Source organism: Anabrus simplex, chromosome X, assembly GCF_040414725.1.
Source record: "Anabrus simplex isolate iqAnaSimp1 chromosome X, ASM4041472v1, whole genome shotgun sequence".
In the NCBI taxonomy this organism is placed as follows: Eukaryota; Metazoa; Arthropoda; class Insecta; order Orthoptera; family Tettigoniidae; genus Anabrus; species Anabrus simplex.
In genome coordinates this window covers 163,437,803-163,458,571 of record NC_090279.1, presented here as the reverse complement: position 1 = coordinate 163,458,571, position 20,769 = coordinate 163,437,803, and the positions used below count along the sequence as shown (strand labels likewise).

General features: G+C 39.4%; 1 protein-coding gene across 2 annotated transcripts in view; it reads right to left on the bottom strand.

Annotated features, from left to right (window-relative positions):
* Window positions 1-20,769, bottom strand: part of LOC136886357 (protein adenylyltransferase SelO) — a 97,042-nt gene that overhangs the window by 9,838 nt on the left and 66,435 nt on the right. The window contains exon 7 of one of the 2 annotated variants that reach the window (XM_067159099.2): window positions 15,418-16,826. The exons of the other annotated variant lie outside the window; for it this stretch is intronic. Within the exon in view, the coding sequence (XP_067015200.2) occupies window positions 16,588-16,826 (239 nt within the window). The 3' untranslated portion in view covers window positions 15,418-16,587. Of the gene's footprint in view, window positions 1-15,417; window positions 16,827-20,769 lie in introns of those variants that run through there. 2 annotated transcript variants of the gene reach the window in all.

Genomic DNA, 20,769 nt, shown 5'->3' with positions numbered 1-20,769 from the left:
TACTGAACATCTCCCTTAGTACATTTCCAATCCCTAACTCCCCTTCCTATTAGCAAATATTTGCCCCAATTTGTCCTTTTGAATTCCAACTTTATTTACAAACTGTGATCTCCCCTACTTCCAAACACACCATTCAAACTTATTTGTCTTCTAATATGATTCCACGCCGTTTCTCCAATGACAGTTCAGAACATACCACTTAGTCGAGCAGCTTGTCTCCTTTCTTCCAAATATTTCCAGCCCAAACTTTGCAACTATTTTGTAAACCTTCTATTTTATCAGAAACCACCCAGAACAAACTGTGCTGCTTTTCTTTGGATTTTTTCCAGTTCTTGAATCAAGTAATCCTGGTGAGGGTCCCATACGCTGAAACCATACTCAGTTTGGAGGTCTTACCAGACTTATATGCCTTCTCCTTTACATCCTTACTACAACCCCTAAGTACCCTCATAACCACGTGCACAGATTTGTACCCTTTATTTACAGTCCCATTTCTGCCATTACCCCAATGAATATCTTTCCTTATATTAACACCTAGGGGTACTTCCCCATAATGAACTTTCACCCCATCAATGCAGTAATTAAAATTGAGAGGATTTTTCTTATTTGTAAAGCTCATAACTAGGGGCCGTATTTTTTGGTAATACCGATATGCACGAGTTTTTTTGATATCTTCTTTCTTGTCTATATATGACCTCCCAGGTACTAAAAATACTGTATTTTAGCAAAATGAACTCGCGAAATATCGCGAAATTTGATTTATTGCGCGAATTGCGCAAATAATCGCGAAATATACACCACTTGGTGCGAAAAATGCAAAATGGCACCGGAAGAGCTCTCCAATAAACGTTTAAATGCTTCTGAGAACTTGACTATCGTAGTTTCCTTCTCATTTACTTGATACTGCTGTATATTCTCCACACAAATGCACATAAAGCGGTACGCACTGTGTATCGAAAGTATGTGTATTCAGTTCCGTGATCTCTAAGGCAGTCGATAAAAATCAATATCTGTTACGGTATCGATTACAGCAAATAGCGTTGTGGTCGTAACAAGATACAAGACCGGTCGTAGATACAGCAGTGCGCAATGAGAGTTCTTACTTACGAACCTCTATCGGCAAATGTCCAACATTTAAGTATAAAAATGCCGAAAACTGAAGTCACACCAGGTTTTTCGAGGGCCGAAGAATACTACAGTGAGGGGTTCTATATATTTGATGCTGCAAGAAAGATTCTAATGTATCAATAGTGTACCGGTAATATTCGTAAAGTTGAAACGTGCGATATACACTGCAGAGAATCGGAATGAAGCAAATGAACATAATTCAAAGCGGCAAATAACAATCGGCGATAATTTACAGATCGTAAAGGTGTTGAAAAATTATAGAGAGCAATTTGTAATAGACACAAAAAAAGCATTCACGCAAGCCAACATAGCAAAAAAGGATAATCCTGGCATAAGGAAGAGAATGGATATAAAAGGAAAGATAAATAATACTGCCTTTACTGTAAAATATGACGGTATTGGTAGGCCTATTGTATAGAAATCGCCTGTTTGAGTAGTAATAATGTTATTGTTTTTATGTCCCACTAACTACTTCTACATTTTCCTGAGACGCTGAGATACCGGAATGTTGTCCCGTAGGAATTCTTTTACGTGCCAGTAAACTAGTGACACGAGGCTGACGTATTTGAACTCCTTCAAATACCACTGGACTGAGCCAGGATCGAACCTGCCAAATTGGGGTCAGAAAGCCAGCGCTTTAACCATCCGAGCTACTCATCCCCGACCGGGGAAAAAGAGTATATCCATGAACACCTTCCAGAGCTATATGACTTTGCAAAATGCAATGAAAGCACATCTGGTTGAGGAAGTGAAAGAAGACAGTGTTAGCAAAGTTTTAGGAGGTTTTATAAAAGACCACAGTGAATTTGCATCCAAGTGTTCGCAAGCATTATGGTTTCCGACGTCTAATGTGGTCAGCGAGAGGAGCTTCTCTGCTTACACAAAGACACTTTCTGACTGTTGCACAACTCTGCATCCTGATAATGTTGATACCATGCTTAGTTTGTACTTTGGAGACAAGTAATTCAACGTCTGAAAATGTAGGCTATGTATAAATGTATATCACAGGGCAGATCATCTAACTTCATTTCGAAGTATCAGTGATTTATACATTTTTTCTATAACAATTTGCATATTTGATTTTTCTAAGATTTAATAACAATGATACATTACAAGTGTTTACTTTAAAACCCCTTATCACAAAGTTAGTTGCGTTTACCCCATACGCTACTACAAGGAAGATTTGGCAGGAAACATCGATCAGTATAACAATTTATTTCACGAAATACCTACCGAAATAGTTTCAGTTTTAACACCGAAATCAACAGTTTTATTTCACCAAAAAACAAGGCCCCTACTCATAACCTGACTTTTAACCCTGTTTATCATCATATCATTGCCTGCTGTCCATCTCACAATATTGTCGAGATCTTTTTGCAGTTGCAGTTCATGAACTCCAAAACCTGAGGGGGGGAGGAGGTAAGGGAGGAGCACGTTGCCTCTTCGAGTGCAATATCCTGCCTTCAGAATTTGCTACTTTTTGACACAATTTTTGGTTGAAATATTGAATTATAATCTTCAGACAAACAAAAACTTCATGTAGTTATCACTTACACTTTAAAGGAAACACTAGTGTTGTTTAAGTGCCCGAGATTAGGCAAGGCATTGTGCTAGTTTTTCCAAACTATTATTAAGTTACTAAAATAATTATAATCTTCTTGGAATAACGGTTTTCACCAATAAATTTCATATATTTTACCAATATACTAGCCTAATTAATCTGAGATAACAACACTCCCTGATACAACCATGATAAAACTAGTAATTACCGGTACTTACCATTTACGGTCTCGATTCTCGAGGAGGTGATAGACTGCTATACAAAATTTACTGTCTCAATATTGCTGTACCCAGGGAGCCTGGAATTACACAGCACTTGGTTCTCGCGCAGAAGACATATTAATCTGTCGATTCCTCCGCAGACCATGATATTTCATCCACTATTATCAACTGACTACCGCTTGAAAACGAATATGCTTGCTTTCACAAAGCAATCAATCTTCATCGCTTATAGTTGACCACTGAAGATTGATGCTGTGCGGCTGGTATCCCTACCCTATGTAGGTCTATTTCTTCAGTCGGTTTATTGCAGATGTTCAATCGATCTAATGTGACAGCCCCCTTAGAGATATTCTTCTCCACTGTAATGTATTGTGATATTGTTTGTCCAACCCTTGTCTCGTTTCTCTACGGGGTCGGGTATGAGGTGAGTGGGCTTATCAGTTGGTAAATAACACACCCACCAAGACACATGGCTAGTGCATACTGTGTAGGCTATTTGGAGCTACCGGCAGTGTCAATGCACTATGAGAGACTTTGTCTCATTATCAAAAATTGATGCCTGCCTGGTTATCAGATGATATAAATATTGATTCCCATAGGGAACCTGAAATTAATATTTGTCCCGAATGAGTAAATTTATAATACCAATATAAATGGTCCGTTATTGGACATTATAAATTTTCCAGCTAACTCATTCCTGGTTGCCAGCGTTTTGCCCCAGTGTGCTAAGTTGGGTTCATCAGTTGGTAAATAGCACACCCACCAAGACGCATAGCTAGTGCATACCGTGGATAAAGCCAAGTTAGCACACTGGGGCAAAACGCTGGCAACCAGGAATGAGTTAGCTGTAAAATTTATGTCCAATAACGGAACATTTATATAGGTATTCTAAATTTACTCATTTGGGACAAAAATTTCAGGTTCCCTATGGGAATCAACATCTATACCATTAGACTTAATTTTAAGTATCATCAAAATATAATTCACCTCCCATGTAGGTACAAACCTTACGGATACACACAACAAACATTATATCTATAAGTTCAATTGTTTCTGACAGAAAAGAACAAGAGCAGTAACACACGACAGGATGAACATAACGGTAGGTCAGTGTGGGAAGAGAGAGCAATAGAAAGGGGAGAAAAGGACAACCTACACATCTTCAATAGATTGGCTCTCTCCTCATCAATCCCAGATCTACATCCATTTCTCAGCACCCGACCAGCTCGTTTCTGCTTTCCAGCTTCATCAGGACAGGCATTGGGGAGTCATCTTGACAAATCTTCAGTCACGATACGGGAAGTGTAGAATAAATATAGGAAAAGGGAGGAAACATAGGATAAATGCAGATGGTAAAAAATTAGGAACACACAACAAACACCAAAGGAGGAAAGGATCCCAATACAATGTGTTTCTGAGAATGCCTGTAAGGAACTTGTGAAGTACCATGCGACCAATCATTTTTTGAGCAACTGTACAATACATCAGAAATAGCATATTCTACAACTGTCATAGGTTCTGCATCCAGGATAATCATATCCACTCATGTCCAAAGTGCCTGCAAGGAACTTGTGCAATACCATGCCACCATTCACTTTTTGAGCAACTGTACAATACATAAGAAATAGCACATTCTACAACTGTAAGGAGGTTCCGCATCCAGAATAATCATCTCCACCCATGTCCATGTTTCCTTTCTATGATCAGTTGTTCAGGCAGTATTTGTCAGTTTGGAATATGAGACTGAAATCTCCTTTCCAGCATTTTGTGAAGACCGAGACTGCACGATTTCTCAGCTCAACGGACTACCTCCTAGAAGCTGACGTGATGTAGCCATGAGATCTTGAACATTCTGCGGTGCATCCACATTTCAGCGAACTTCAGTCAAAGCCTTTTGTGTGTCCATTCATTGGCACTGTAAAGCAATTCCAGTAACACACAACACTTAACCATATGCCAAACGAGTTTCGAATCTCAAATCATGGTTGCATATAAGATGTTTTAATTTCAGAGACACACTCCCTGTGATGCTGATTTTAGTTTTGATTTCTACATTAACCCTTTGAGACTCAGGTTTTCAGAGCAATGATATACCCCAAATTTAGGTTTTAGCACGCTGATAAACTGCGTTATTAATTACTGTATAGGAATATAATACACCATATTTTATTAAGTGGCTTAGTTACACAAAAAAAAAAAAAAAAAGTTAAAAATCACCCACTGTTACAGGTTGAAAATGAAAATCCACAGCCTGTTTCCAGTCATTCAACTGGATCAGGAATGAATGAAGCCCCCATCTAGTGGTGAGGATAGGAATTGTGCCGGCTGCCAAAGCCGCACTCCTCTGAGGCAATGATAAACGATTGAAAGATGAAATTAAATGATACTGGAGTGTGTTGCTGGAATGAAAGATGACGGGGAAAACTGGAGTACCCGGAGAAAAATCTGTCCCGCCTCCGCTTTGTCCAGCACAAATCTCACATGGAATGACTGTGATTTGAACAACGGAACCCAGCGTCGAGAGACCGGCGTGCTGCCGCCTGGGCCATGGAGGCCCTCATTGTTACAGGTTAATAATGGTTGTTACAGTCTTTGCACGTGTAAATGGTCCTCCTGGTTCTCTTTTAGGGCTGATTTTGTTGAGTATGTCATCTTGAGTTCGGAAACTGTTATCAATGAAATGAAAGAACTGTAGAATTGCTTTATACCAAGTACACAGCACGAGTCAAGAAAACACAGGAAGGTGGATGAGTGGATCAGTATTGTTATTCTTTTATGGTACCTTGTTTACATTACCTAGTGATAGGCAGTCTGAGACTTTTCAAGACTAGCGCAAGCACGTGTTTCTCGCGAGAGATCTCAAGAGTGCTGTCCTCGCATTGTGCGGCAAGCAGCGGGTCCTAGGCCTAAAGATAGATGGAGTTGAATGTTGTTTTTGCCGAGTATGTGAATAGCCAACAACGGGCCTTCTCCATTCCATAAATACGTGTCAACAAGTAACTAGGCCGTTCATTTCTTTCATTTCTACTGACGTCTATTTTGACACAGTATACGAAGTAACATAATTATAAAGGATGCACATTCTGGCATTCTGGCGGTAAGTATACAAATGAGTAGGCTAAGTACAGAAACTGATGGCTACTGTAGGTGTACATCGTTGAAAAACCTACAACCTGTTTTCCAGTCAGTGACCGGGTCAAGAATGGAATGAACGAAGCCCCCATCTTGTGGCGAGGATAGGAATTGTGCTGGTTGCCAAAGCCTGTCACACTTCTCTGGGGCAATGATTAATGACTGACAGATGAAATGAAATGATAATGGAGTGTGTTGCTGGAATGAAAGATGACAGGGAAAACCGGAGTATCCGGAGAAAAACCTTTCCCGCCTCTGCTTTGTCCAGCACAAATCTCACGTGGAGTGACCAGGATTTGAACCACGGAACCCAGCGGTAAGAGGCTGACACACTGACATCTGAGACATGGAGACTGTGTGCGTATTAAGGGCTCATAGATGAATATGCAATACTTTTCTAGCTTTTGGCAAAATTTATTGGCAAACACGTTTCCACATGAGAACATTATTTTACGCAGTAACTTCTGATGATAAACTATCAAGCTTACGCTTGTAGTTACTGGGACATCACATAGACAACAGCCCAGGAGAATCATTCTTAATATTCTCGTGAGAGTCGAGATCTGTGACGTCAGTCTCGCGAGTCTCAAGCAAAAGCATTGCCCATCACTATCATAACCTATTAGTATAATAATAATTAAAAGTAAACTCATTTCTTTCACAGTTATCTCAGTCCATTTTTGTACTTGGGCCAGGGAGGAATTTGTGGATCATTATTTTTCCACAAAGTATGCACAGTACAAGTTTTCTTTTTAGCCTCTTAGCAGTTGGTGGTTGTATTCTTCTTTGTCTCTACCACTTATTCCTTCACATTTGCTTACAATACTTTGAGTAAAGAAGCTGTAATCGACTTTATCCATCTGGGCAAACTCAGAATTCTCATTTTCATCATTCATCAAAACCTCAAACACTTTTTTCACTGTCTTGTACTATATCAGCATGGCTGTGAATGGCCATGTTTATCAGCTAGCTGTTGTTTCCCAAAAACTATAGACATTCACATACAAAAACTAAGTTTATCGCACTTCCCTTGAGGATACAAACAAGTGCAAACTTCAGTAATGTAGCCAGTAGATGGCAGATACACGATACCACGCACAGAAAGCTACGCTGCACTATGCAACCCAACGAAAAAAATTGCTCCAATGATGTTACATGGAATGGCACACACAGAAAGCTACGCTATGCTACGCAATGCCAAGCTAACTTTTCCAGATCACCAAGGAGGTGATTTTCATAGCAGTAGCTGGCTTTGCGCATGCGCACGATCACTTTTTTGCCTGGCATCTAACAAACCGCCATTTCATGTGTGCAGCTCAATACAGTAGCTATTATATTGCTTAATTGTTTTAGTGTTTGTTAATCATCATGGAAGGCAGACAAAAGGAAGAAAGACTGATTGAAGAGGTACAAAAATACACCTGTCTGTCAAATTATTGAAGATAATCATGAAAGACAACTGTTGGCAAGAAATAAATGAAACTCTGGAAATGCATTTTACATATCATTTATTGCTTTTACATACATTTTTACCCTACATTCTATAATTTGGGTACTTCATATTCATTTTTTCTCAATATCATCCTCAATAACAGAGGGAAGTTCGTGTACCTGCTTCTAATTTACATGAAAATAATTTTAAATTAATTATTTCCATGGAATGCTTAAATCAAATGATGGGATTCACCATAAATTAATCTCCTTCCAATTTCACGTATACAGAATCTTCTCCTCTTTCTGTTTCTTTCTTTCTTCATCTTCCACGACAGAGGCCATAAAAAAGCCTCTTCAATGAAATCCGCCATCTTTAAACGGCTGCCTAGCATAGTTTGGCTTAGCTCTTTATTTGTGACATAACACAATGCTGCTTGGCATTACTTAGCTTAGCGTAGCTTATTTTAGCTTTCTGTGTGTGGTGCCCTTAAGTGTTTGAATCATTGCTCAGAGATGTAAAGAAGCAAAGATATGACAATCAAAAGTTCAACATGCAATATATTGCATCGTAACCACAGAGCCTCTTACAGCAATACCAGCGACATTAGACTGCTAATCTGATGGCCATCTTTGAATCTACTTGAACCACTGGCAGCCATGACACTTGAAGGCAAAACATATGCCTATTTCCTCTGAATCTGCCACAGAAAGGATCTAGAGAAGTTGTTGCATGATGGAGTACGGTCTTTGAGAAGGTGTGCAAGGTTAAACTAAATGAATGAATAAATAAATAAATGTAGGCTATGAATTCAGGCGAGGTTTGACCAAGAGAGGTCTGGTAGAAATATTAAAGTGGTAAAGCTGGGAGAATACCGTATGTGGAAGGAATGCTACTCAACCAGGGGTCCGGTGGTCTCAACTTTAGAATCTGGGGTTACCCCATTTAGTGGCCCCTTACGACAGGCAAGGATGCCGTAGAGATATTCTACACCGCAACCAACGGACGTATGTGCTGCTTGTTGCACAGCAGTTCTTAGAAAGTAGCCATAAATAGCAAAAAGCATAAAACATAACAAACCAGACCAAGAAGCAAAATTCAAAAATTATACGAGAATGACACTGAAGGTATGTCATGAAAAGGTAGTGGTATCTTTCTCTACGCGTGTGAATTTCTCAATGAACTGCTGTACGTATAACATGTCCTTCTGTAGTGAATGACTTTATTGTTAGTGCATGACGCCGAATTATCCATCCTTCAACATATGTAATTCTTGTTTTAACCAAGCAAATGCTCAGCATATTCACTGTACTTATTTTATTAAAACATCAATGCAACATTAAGCATGTTTGAAAATGTTGTGTTTATTTTTAAATAAATCTTTAATTTGCAATAACATATAATCTCATCAATTAATTGAACTGATAAGGGCTAACTGTCAAGACCAAGAAGTGGCAGCTGCCATGACAGTTACAGGCAAAAGTTAGTTCGCTGTGCTTCAACCAGGGGCGCTGTAACGAGTATGTTTAGCAGTCTATATCTTTCATGTCGTTGAGCAATACACACTATATTGCATAGTGACTCTCACTGGGTTATGACTAGCATTTAATATTAATGGAACATCTAATACTAATATACTATTATAATCAAAGTAACACAGAATTATATTTTATTCATTTTCACAATAACATATATACATATTCACATTTCCCAACAAACTTCATCAGATGATATTGTTTATAAATGTAGACAATGAGTATTTAAAAAAAAGTACACAATAAAATATGCACAAAAGTGCCCTGTAGCACCTGATAATTAAATCCAGCCCTTTTATGAGCAATGGAATGTACTTAAAAAAGACGTGAACATTAGAAAACTTATAAAAAGTGACTTTTTCAAGATGTTTAATGAAAACAGACATAAGAAATCGCAAGTTACCAACGAAAGGGATAGTCACAATTAAATACTAGAGAATGGGATATATCAGATAATGCAGGGCTTTAGATGAAAAATTTGCCATCACATATACCTCATTTCTTCTGTGAGTGTGCTTGCCTTGCCATATATGAACATGAAGTTCAAATATATAGTACAGGGTGAAGCAAACCTAATGAACTGGAGAATTCAAGGGCTGTACAGCCACCAGGGGCTGGGCATCTCCAGTCCAGCTATAGGAGCTTCCCCGGAGATTACCAGAGAAACTTTCCAATCGTCACCAGCCAGATGAGGTCTTGCAATTGAACACATATGGTGTATTACTGTGAAAATGCGATACCTAAGATAATGAATAATTCTCACTGACTGTATCTGTTAAAGAGAAGTCACATGAGAGATGCTTACATAATTCTCATAGAAGCTATCCACAGGCCCCTTGGTCAACGAAAAGTACTGTGGTGTAGTCATTAATGAAGTGGTGAGCATAAGGATCCATTTCCGATAAGAAAAACAATGTCTGAAATGAGCTCTGCCTGGCGAGATGCTTCAGGACATTCAAGTAAGAAAGGAAATGAGTGCCAAAAAAACTCTCTTGGTGATTGCAAGAGAATGTAGTATTTCTCAACGTTCTGTTGTAAGAGGTCTTAAAATATTAACGTTTTGTCTATATAAAGTGTCACTGGCTTATAAATTAACCACTACTGATTCAGCTGCGGCTCTAATTTTTGTAGGAGGATTTTACAATCTGTACGCAATGGAACTGTGAATCCAACATTTATTTTACTGAGCGACAAAGCTTACTCATCTACTGCAATAAATTCACCATTATATTTGAAATCAAAGTAGACCTGGCCAACAGCTGGAAACTGCAGATGATGATGATTTGAAACCAGCCTTGTCAATACGGTACTTAATTATTTATTATCACATAATACACTGTACATGATTACTACAGCAGGAATGTCGACAGTGTATAAATGTGATAATAAATAATTAAGTACCTTTAAGTATTGACAAGGCTGATTTAAAAAATAACAGTGCATTTACTGGAGTAGAGATTGTTGTCAATACAGACCAATACGAAATCGAACCATAATGGTTAAGTTAATCAACCAAGCTTAGTTTCATGTAAGAGGATATGTGAATGCTCAGAATACACTGTACTGGGTCATCAAAAATCCACATGCAATTCACAAAGTTCCATTACACAATCAAAAAGTAGCAAAATTAGTGCAAGATGGATAATCTGTCCTAATTTTTTTAAAGACAGTGAATTTGGAGTGTTATATGAATGACATTTTGGGACCATTTGCTAAAATGCTAATGGAAGAAGAAAAACAATGCACATACATTCACCAGGATAGTACAACATCTCGCATGTCATTTTGTTCAAAGGCAGTTCTACATGATATTTTTTATCAACAAGGAATTAACTGTGGACTTTGCCCCCCCCCCGCTCTCTCGTTTGCCAGACTTGACTGAGATTATCGTGTTGGGGATACCCTCAAACAAAAGGTGTACAGGAACAACCATCACACTCTTCAGACTCTCGAACTAGATATCACAAGATTAGTGTAATATACAGTGTAAGCCAAGATGAACTGTAGCAAGTTTACCAGAACTTCCTGTGCTACTGTGACTTGTACTCACATACCAGCTGCTGCTATTGCTGGTTAAATATATTTCTCCAACACATTACAGCACTCCTCTGTAAAGTTGTGTGCACTATTAAGAGTTGGATTTGCCTATCCCTGTATTACTGCATCCACGACTGTACTTAAGCCATGACAATGTAATTTTATTCATGATCTTAATCTGCCTAATACTTCATTCAGATCCTACTCTCACATCTTAAAACTCATAATTTAAGTTTCCTGCAGATGCTACGAGGACATTAGTTCTAACTACACCGATTCACTCGCTAGCAAGTTTTGCAATGGTGTATAAGTGAGTGTTCAGCATGCTAGCTGCTTGAGGTGACCAGGCAGAATGGTGTTATGTTCTTTGTCCAGGTTGGGGCATTTCATTGGTCTATATATGTTATGTACAGGTTGCCAACATTTCAAATACATTACAGTATTCCTTATGGAGGCGAATGATGTGCAGTATTCTTACTTGATTTGAGGAAATCAGTCTCTCCAGGCAGCTAAAAGTGACCAGCTGGACGTTGCCTTGCTTTATATAACAATTTTCACCCCCAGCTCACAAAAATGTGGGGATGTCTTTGGAACATGTGGATTGGGGTCCGATTTACATGTCTGGTACTCCAGTACAACTGAAGAATGCACTAGCTGCCTGCTGTGAACCAATCCAACTGAACAGAAATGGGAAGGCTACTGCAACTCAAGGTAGAGAATCAGGCCCAAAATCTTGAAGGCTTAAGTTCAATACCCAACAGTGTCTGGTTGGCTATTCGTGTCCTTTACTTAACACCTCTTCTGCAAGATACTGTATGTAGTTGACATTATTTAATAAATGAATACTCTATTTCAAGTTCATAAAAGCTTAAATATTCAATTTGAAAAATATTATTTCTTCATGGAGAAAACTATTCACAGGCCAATGACCATATTCCTGTGTGATGGCAGCATCAACACAGAGCCCTGCATCCTTCCAAAAAACAATTATTAAAAAAATGTTACACTTGCTTAGGATTTTAATATGCAACCTTCTTATTACTAGTCAGGTTCAATATCAGGTCCTGAGCAAATGTAACTTCATATAATAATAACAACTCCAAAGCTAATAAGAGTTTGTCTCAAAAATATTTCTTCAAGTAGTTATACACAAAGACTGATCAACATAGACTGCACTTGATTAAAAAATAAACATTTCCAAGATAAAAATTTTGAACTTGGACACTTGTAATATCTTGCATAGTACAAAATGGTTGGGAAACATTCAAAGAGGGAAGACTTCTCGCTGTTAATTGAAGCAGTCCAGAGACATATTGTACATGAACTATGAGGACAGATAACAAATGGCAGCAGGAATGGTCTATGAACTCCATAATTTCAGTGAAACTTTGAGGATATCCTACAGCAGTGTCTACATAATTATCACCTACAATAAGCTACAAATGATCTGTGTTTGTAATTAATAGATGCCCAGCCTGTTGATTCATTAGTAAAAGGAACTGAACGTATGTCATGTGGTAGTTCAATTCCTTCCAACAGTGGGCATGATTTTGTCCAAATAACAGTAGTAGCGGTCTTCCTGGATACAGGAAAGGTATACAAAAGTGTATGGAGAGCTATGAAAAAACCAAGGAGCCAGGAAACATACTGAAGAGAGAGTGAAAGAGATGTATCAAGGTGGTATGAGTACAGAGAACAGGCAGGGTGAATAAAAGGAATGGTTTCAAGAAAGGAAGTAGCCTTTCAATAGTAATTTTCATTGTTATGATGGATGAAATGATGACTGCAGCAGGAATGACTGAGGAAGAAAAGATGCAGGTGTCCACATTCTGGAAAGTCAAGGAAGTCAGTCTAATTTTTGAAAAAATCAGAGATGGAACCTAAGGGGAAATCTAGTTTTTGCTCAAACCTGCCATAACTCAGGTTACAATAGCACTCTACCATATCTTGAGATGTATCCCATTCTTACTTAATTTCAGTACTTAGCATTAAAATTAAGAGGTTGTTTATTCAGCCTTTATTTTTAACGAGTTAACAACTGTTATCGGACATGTTATTTACGCACTTATTACGAAAACATGTTCTCTTTCATTGCGAATTTTCTTTACGGAACAGCAGTTGACGGGTATTACTAATCGACTCCGACATCGCCTTTGAATGTAGACAAGAAAGCTCGCTAGTGGACATAGCGAGGAAATGATGCCAAAGGTGATCGATCGTATGCAACATAATCGCTGGGGTGCATAAATGTCGGTAACGGAAAAACTCGTGCGCGCTTAATGGCTCGTAATAACGGATGCGTCGGTGATAGAGCTCTTGCTGTAACCGAAAGACAATACACAGTTTAATATAGGACTTTTGAAGGGACAGACAAAATTTGTTGTTGTAATGGGGTTATGGTTATATACCGTACTTGCTATAGCGAACTTGTACTGTATAACAGAGGAAGGTAGTAGAAACAACAGAAAGATTTGTGAATGGAAAAAACAGGTGCATATATTTATTTGAAGTGTTAGAAGCCTATTCTAGAGCAAGGATGAACCTTTGCAAAGTAAACGTGTTATACAAGGGGTGTACTATATTGATTTACACTTTACTTTTCTTCCTGGCATGGTGCAGCATTGGATTAGTGAAGGCAGTCACAGGCAACCAGACCAGTATTCACCCCTTGGAAGTATCACTGGTAAAGAAAATGACCACTGTCAATGTATGATCAGCCACCATGGGCAGCGCTGGACGACGTGGTTCCTCTGGAAAGAGGGTGTGACCAACGCAGAAATTCATAGGTGACTCGTGGCAGTGTGCAGAGAACATGCATCTTCATGGAAAACAGTTTACAACTAGGTAGAAAGCTGGAAAACCGGGGGCACATCAATGGACAAGAGGACCAGTTCCGGAAGGAAAGTGACAGTGTCAACGCCAACCAACATCACCCGGGCTGAAATGGACATCCAAGAGAACAAATGCATCACGTTCTCAGAAATGCAGGCGGCCATGGGACTTTCCAGAAACAACCTGTAGCGCATCGTGCACAACCATCTTCAGTTGGGGAAGGTGTCTGCCAGATGGGTTCCAAAACTCTTGTCTGAAAAGCAAGAGCAAAGACGGTGTGGATATATGCAAAGATCTTTTTCAACGCCATGATCAAGATCCAGCAGACTTCATGTCCAGGCTTGTAACTGGTGATGAGACATAGCTCCATTATCATCAGCCAGAGAAGCATAAGGGCAGTCCACCGGCAAAGAAATGTCAAACAGCACCCTCAGCTAGCAAGCGTTTGGCTACAGTGTGCTGGGACAAGAAAGGGCATCATCCTCAGCAACTGGCTGGAATTAGGGCTCACGGTTAACAGTACAGCATACGTGGCGACCCTTAAGCAGTTACATCACGCAATACAAAGGAAGGAGCCAGGAAAATGGGCAAAAGGTGAGCTTCTGCAGTATGACAATGCATGTCCACACACCAGCTGGGAAACCGCTGCTGCCATTGATCAGATGGGATTCACAAGGCTGCCACACGCACCATACATGGAACTTAGTGACTATCACTTGTTCAGGGCCATGAAGAAACCTTAGCATGGTCGCAGTTTTGCAGACTTTTAAGAACTGGAAACAGCTGTCCAGGCATGGGTATGCAACACTCCGAAAGAATAGTTCCGGAAAGGTCTGGAGAGGCTGACACATCGATGACAAAACTGCGTACAGTTAAAGGGAGATTATGTTGAGAAGGTGGGGCTATCAGCTGTTGTGTAACCTGATTTTAGAAAAAATAAAAGTGTAAATCAATATAGTATGCTCCTTGTAGTTCATACCTATTATGTTCCAATACTAACATATGCATCAGGGACTTGGGTATGAAAGCGTAAGTTAGTGAAATTAAATTCTTGAGGAACAGGATAGGAGCTACAAGAGAGAAATCGGAAAGTGAGTGAAGTACTGAATGAAGAACCCTTAACAAGAAAGAAATGTCAACTAAGATGGTATGGATATGTCAAACAAACGGAGGACTCAAGGATACCGAGAAGAATGTACAAGATGGAAGCGGGCAGCAAGAGGCTGAGGGGAAGATCGATCAAGAGACCAATGGCTGAAAATAGTGAAGGACTGTGTTGAAATTCAAACTCGGCAGTGTTGACAGAGAGTTGGTGGAATAAAAGGAAATGATGGAGAAGCTTATACTGCAAACACACACAGCCAGTGGCTGGAAACTGTGCTCAATGATGATGATTAGCAATGACTCAACTCTGCAGTATTGTAACCTGGATCAGAGGCAAGCCTGTACTGATTGAAAATCATACTCAATGGAACTAATGAAGGACATTATAGGAACGACTTCCATCATAGCTCTGATGATTGGTAAATTCAAAGTAAAAGCTTAGTTCTTGTCTTTCCTGATCAGTCCTTGTAGTTGATCTACCGCATATACATGAATAATCCCCACGTTCTAACTTTTTTCCTTCAAAATTTGATGGCAGGAAGCTGGGGTGTGGGTATTATTTGCATTAAGATTGGTGCAGTGTTTCTGACATACAGAAATATGAAAATTGGAATTTTTCTGCCCACACTACTGTCAAATCTGTTCCCGCCAAAAGTGAGAAGCATACCAAACGCCATCATTTTCAGTAGTATCATGGTGTTTAGGATGGCTGGTGTGAGTTTCCCTTATAGATCATTCACAGCTAGAGAAAACTCCACATTATTGAAGAGGCAGAGCAAATTGGTAATAGTGCTGTGGGGAGAAAGTATGATGTGAATAAGGTTTCCATACGTGATTGGAGGAAATGTAAAGCTCGTCTTGAACAGACAAACAGTAACTGTTGGGCATTTTGCGAGTGAAAGGCAAAGTTTCCAGAAACTGAAAACAGGATATATGAATGTGTCACTGAAGTGACACCATGTAAAATGTGTTCATTGAAAGCCACAGCAAAAGCAAGAGAGTGGAAAATTAGGCTAGCTGTAGATGACTCCCAGACAATTATGAAAAAAAAAGTGAATTTCAAATGATTTATAATTGGTGTGTGCCAGAGAAATTTGTATATACTCTCACAAATTGCTAATGAAGATCAGATATTTATTGTACCGTAGTAATGACAGTTTTCAATATTAATATTTAAAAAAAAATATATGTAAAAAACTTCCCTTACTAAGGATAGAGTGCAGGGATTATTCGCGTATAAACAGTATTATTTCCTATTCTCCCGTATGCATGTTTCTATCGCCTGACATCATTCCTTTCAATTCTTTCCGTGCCATCATTCTGACTTTGTTTAGTGTCACATTGATATCAGAATATGCTTGGGTGACTGGACAGGAAACCACCCAATGTCCATCACGTTCATTTTCTTTCATGATAATGAATTTACTCCAATCCTATCTTCAGAATAGGAGCTTCATCAAACATCTTGGTCTATTTTCTCTTATCACGCTTTCTCTATTACAACTCCATAGTTCACAGTCTCTCCAATGACAAGATACTTAAAGGCATTTGATAAATTTGCGTCTGTGGCTATAACCTGATACAGTGCATATCTACCAAGTACATTTAGCTGGAGCAGCTGACACGGATTGTCTTTGCCCAGCCTGGTGGCGGAGAGGCATAGCCGTTCCTTTCAGCTTCTTCCTGACGTACGTAAGGGTTGCTCAGAACATGGAGCAATAGTGCCACCTCTGAAAAATCGTCCTTCTCAGCCCGGGCAATCGCAGACTGAGCCATCCAGTTCCGTAACACGTAACGTGGATTTACTCGAGCCATATTTTCCCGCCTGATTGTCTCTGTTAGTTCTGAAACAGAACAGTACACACATGACATTCTGGAAGATGGAGCAAGAAAGATATCAAAGATAAACTGGGTTCTACCACTGATTTTCATTGAATGAAAAAAATTAATAAACTGAATATCACTTTTAAATCAAGATGAAAAGCTGACCCTTTGTTATGTTCTGAACACGCTACTAAATATACTTATCCAGTACTTAACATTACTTTATTAGGAAAATGCATTTGTCACAGCATTGCGTAACTATTCACTACAAAGAATGTTCCAATGAGAAGAACAGCTGTTCTCTCCAGAGAGTATACATCTCTGTGTTGTTACGCTGTTGTTACTAGCGCACTCACTGTATTATTTTTAAATACACTATAGTCTCCCCCACTTAGAAATGTGTTATACACTGAATTTTAAACAAACACTTTGAAGCTGTGAACTTATCAGATAAGGAATATAGACGAATTTAAAAAAAAAGGGAAAACCAGATAATCTATTGAATTTTGAAAAAGGTACTTCACTTCTCACAGAACAGTTGAGCTGAGTTGGTTCACAAAACAAAATCACGGAACCGCACAGGCAGTCGAGTATGTCTTGATGATCTACGGACACGTACATTTGTTGGAACATCGGTATTCTGTCGTAGTGTCTCTGTCGTATCTGGGGTTGATGGATTTTCTACTGGAACAGCTGGATCTTGGCGTGGTGATACTGTTAAATCAGAATTAACCGAGACATGGCATTCTGGAGCTCTAGGTACGTCGTATGACTGGGCTGGTTCAAATGTAACTGATTTAGGTTGAATGAGTGTCCCACGCATTTGGTCAATATGGCGTTTCAGTGTCCTTCCTGATTCGTCCAAAATAACTAGGTAGTGTCGCTGACCATACTTCTTTACAACCTTTCCAAATTTCCAAGTGTACTTGTTATTGCAAAAGAAGCGCACCTGGACTCTCTCCCCCACATGAAACGATCGTCCTGGTTTGGCTACCGATAATGAAGGTTGAGGTCGGGTAGGGAAGAAAGCATCAAGGCGAATCCTCATTTTTCGGTTCAGGTATAGCTCTGCTGGTGACTTTCCACATGCAAGGGGTGTAGCACGGTATCAAAACAGAATCTTTTGTATTTTCTCGTATATTGGGACATTATCATCAGAGGCAGTACGGAGACGATTCTTCAATATTTGAACATGTCGTTCTGCTAAGCCGTTAGTGGCTGGGTGACCAGGTGCAATGAATTTTTGAAAAATTCCATTTGTTGAACAATAGGTGCGAAATTCATTGCTTTGAAAAATGGCTGCATTATCTGAGACAATGCTTGCTGGAAATCCATGAGAAGCAAATATACGGTTTAGCAACATGATTGTGGAGGTACTTGTTGGCGAATCTCGTAAAATTTGCACTTCTGCCCATTTCGATTTGGCGTCCACACAAATCAGAAAGTTGCAGTTCTCAAAAGGTCCTGCATAATCAATATGCACACTTTCCCAGTTCTCTTTTGGTTCGTCCCATGGATGCACTGGTGATTTTGGTGGATTTGCTCTTGTCAATGCACATGTTTGACATCCTTTTACTAGGCGTTCAATGTCTCGATCAATTCCAGGCCAATAGACATAGCGACGGGCCAGCTGTTTCATCTTCATGATGCCCAAATGAGTTTCGTGAAGTTCATTTAAAACCTGATCTCTTAGTCTGGAAGGGATAACAACTCTATCTTGTCTAAACAGCACACCATCATTCAGAGTATATTCTGAAACCATCCGTTCATTCTGTAAATCAAAAACAAGTTTACTCAGTTCATGATCTTTACGTGTTTCATCCTGGATGGTGCGAAATGTGATTCGTTCGCTTGAAATTTGAAAAATTAGGTGCGTAAATAACTGGTTAACTTCATCCCCAATGGAGATATCTGTTGAAGAATGGACTTGCTGTAGGGAAGCCCGCGATAAACAGTCAACATTTTGGTTCTCTGCACCCTTCTTAAATTGAACTGTGTAATCGAATCCCGACAAGAACGAAGCATATCGTAGTAGACGAGCAGATGTCATCTGTGGTAGAGCTTTGTTTTGCTGAAAAATACGAGTTAGCGGTTCATTGTCTGTCACTAGTGTAAAGTGCCTGCCAAAAACATAGGCGTAAAAGTGGTTGACAGCAAACATTATTGCCAAAGCCTCCCTGTCTAGTTGGCTATAGTTCTGTTCTGATACAGTCAGTGATCGTGATGCATACGCAATCGGCCTTTCTTCTCCATCAATTAGATGGCTAAGGACAGCGGCAACACCTGTTGGACTTGCATCTGACGTCAGAACTATTGGTAATTTTGGATCATAGGGCGTTAAGACCCTATCGCTACACAACTCTGCTTTTAACTTTAGGAATGCGGTTTCACATTCCGAAGTCCATATGTAACGTTGGCCTTTGCGGAGCAGGAGCCGTAATGGATATGACATGGTGGAGAAATCTGGTATAAACCTGGAGTAGTAGGTGATTAGTCCCAAAAATCTGCGTAGTTCATCAACGCTTGTAGGATGAGGCATGTCATTAACAGCTCTAACTTTTTCTGGGGACTTACTAATGGTATTATGCTGGATAACATGGCCCAAATATTCAATTCTCTCTTCAAAGAAAGAACACTTAGCTCGGTTGATATGCAGATCAAAATCAGATAATCTCTTCAGACATCACCGCAAATTGTGTGTGCACTCCTCCAGAGTTGATCCATGTACGATTAAGTCGTCAAAATAGGCTTCTGTTTTTGGAAGTCCCCTGAGGATTTGTGAAATGATTCGGTTAAATTCGGATGGCGCTGTTTTAATTCCGAAACTTAGACGATTCATTCTATATGTTCCACGATGTGTAGATATAGTCTGGATTGTAGCACTTTCATCATCAACTACCAAGTGTAGAAATGCTTTGAACAAGTCCAGTTTACAAAAATATTTGGAATCACGTAGGCTGTTCAACACATTATCAATTCGCCTTATGGGGTAATTTGCAGCAACAAGTTTCTCATTTACACCACATTTGTAATCAACACATAATCTAACTCCTCCATCTGGCTTGGGAATGACGACCAACGGTGACCCCCAATCACTTGATGATACAGGAGATATGACACCAGCTGCTTCTAGTGAGTCCAGCTCCCTTTCAACTCGTTCACGAAGTGCATAGGGAACATCCCGTTCTCGTGTAAATACTGGTTTAGCTCCTTCACGTAACTGTAACTTTACTTCAAATTTTGGAACACGTCCAATTCTCTCTTCAAAAACATCAGGAAATTCATTAATTATGTCATCAACTGAAAAAATAGCGTTAACTGGATATGACATGTGTGGAGTTTCCTTGCTAGCATCTATTTCCTTTAATTCAATACCAAGTCTCCTAATCCACAATCTTCCAAGTAATGCCGAGTAGCCCTTAGGGACAATATATATATCATCTTGGATTTCCTTGTCTTTATATACAGCTGAGACTGTAACCTTTCCCATAGGTGTGATAATATTGCCTGAATATGAACGAAAGGCAATTACAGATCGTTGTAAGGGTAAACCTAGATCCAATTCATTAAATGCATCTTCAGGAAGCAAAGTAAAACATGCACCAGAGTCTACTTCAAAACACTGTGTCTTATTGTTTAGTGATACGGTAACCATATATTTTTCAGAGTCGGGAGTAACTTCAAATAATTCTACATGTGACGGAGAGAAAGTAGGTTCTGCTTTACTCACACCGTATGAATGATCCTGGGCATCACATGGGATAACTGAAATTGACTTAGTTGAGCTGGAACTATCTGCTTTTGATTTTGAATTTCGCATTAGGCTGGTGATACACACCTTGGCGAGATGACCTTCTCTTCCACAAGAATCACATCTAATATCATACCTACTAACTCGGCATTCTGACACACGATGATTCGGCTTAGCACATCGGAAACAGAGGTTATCAATTCCTAATCTTC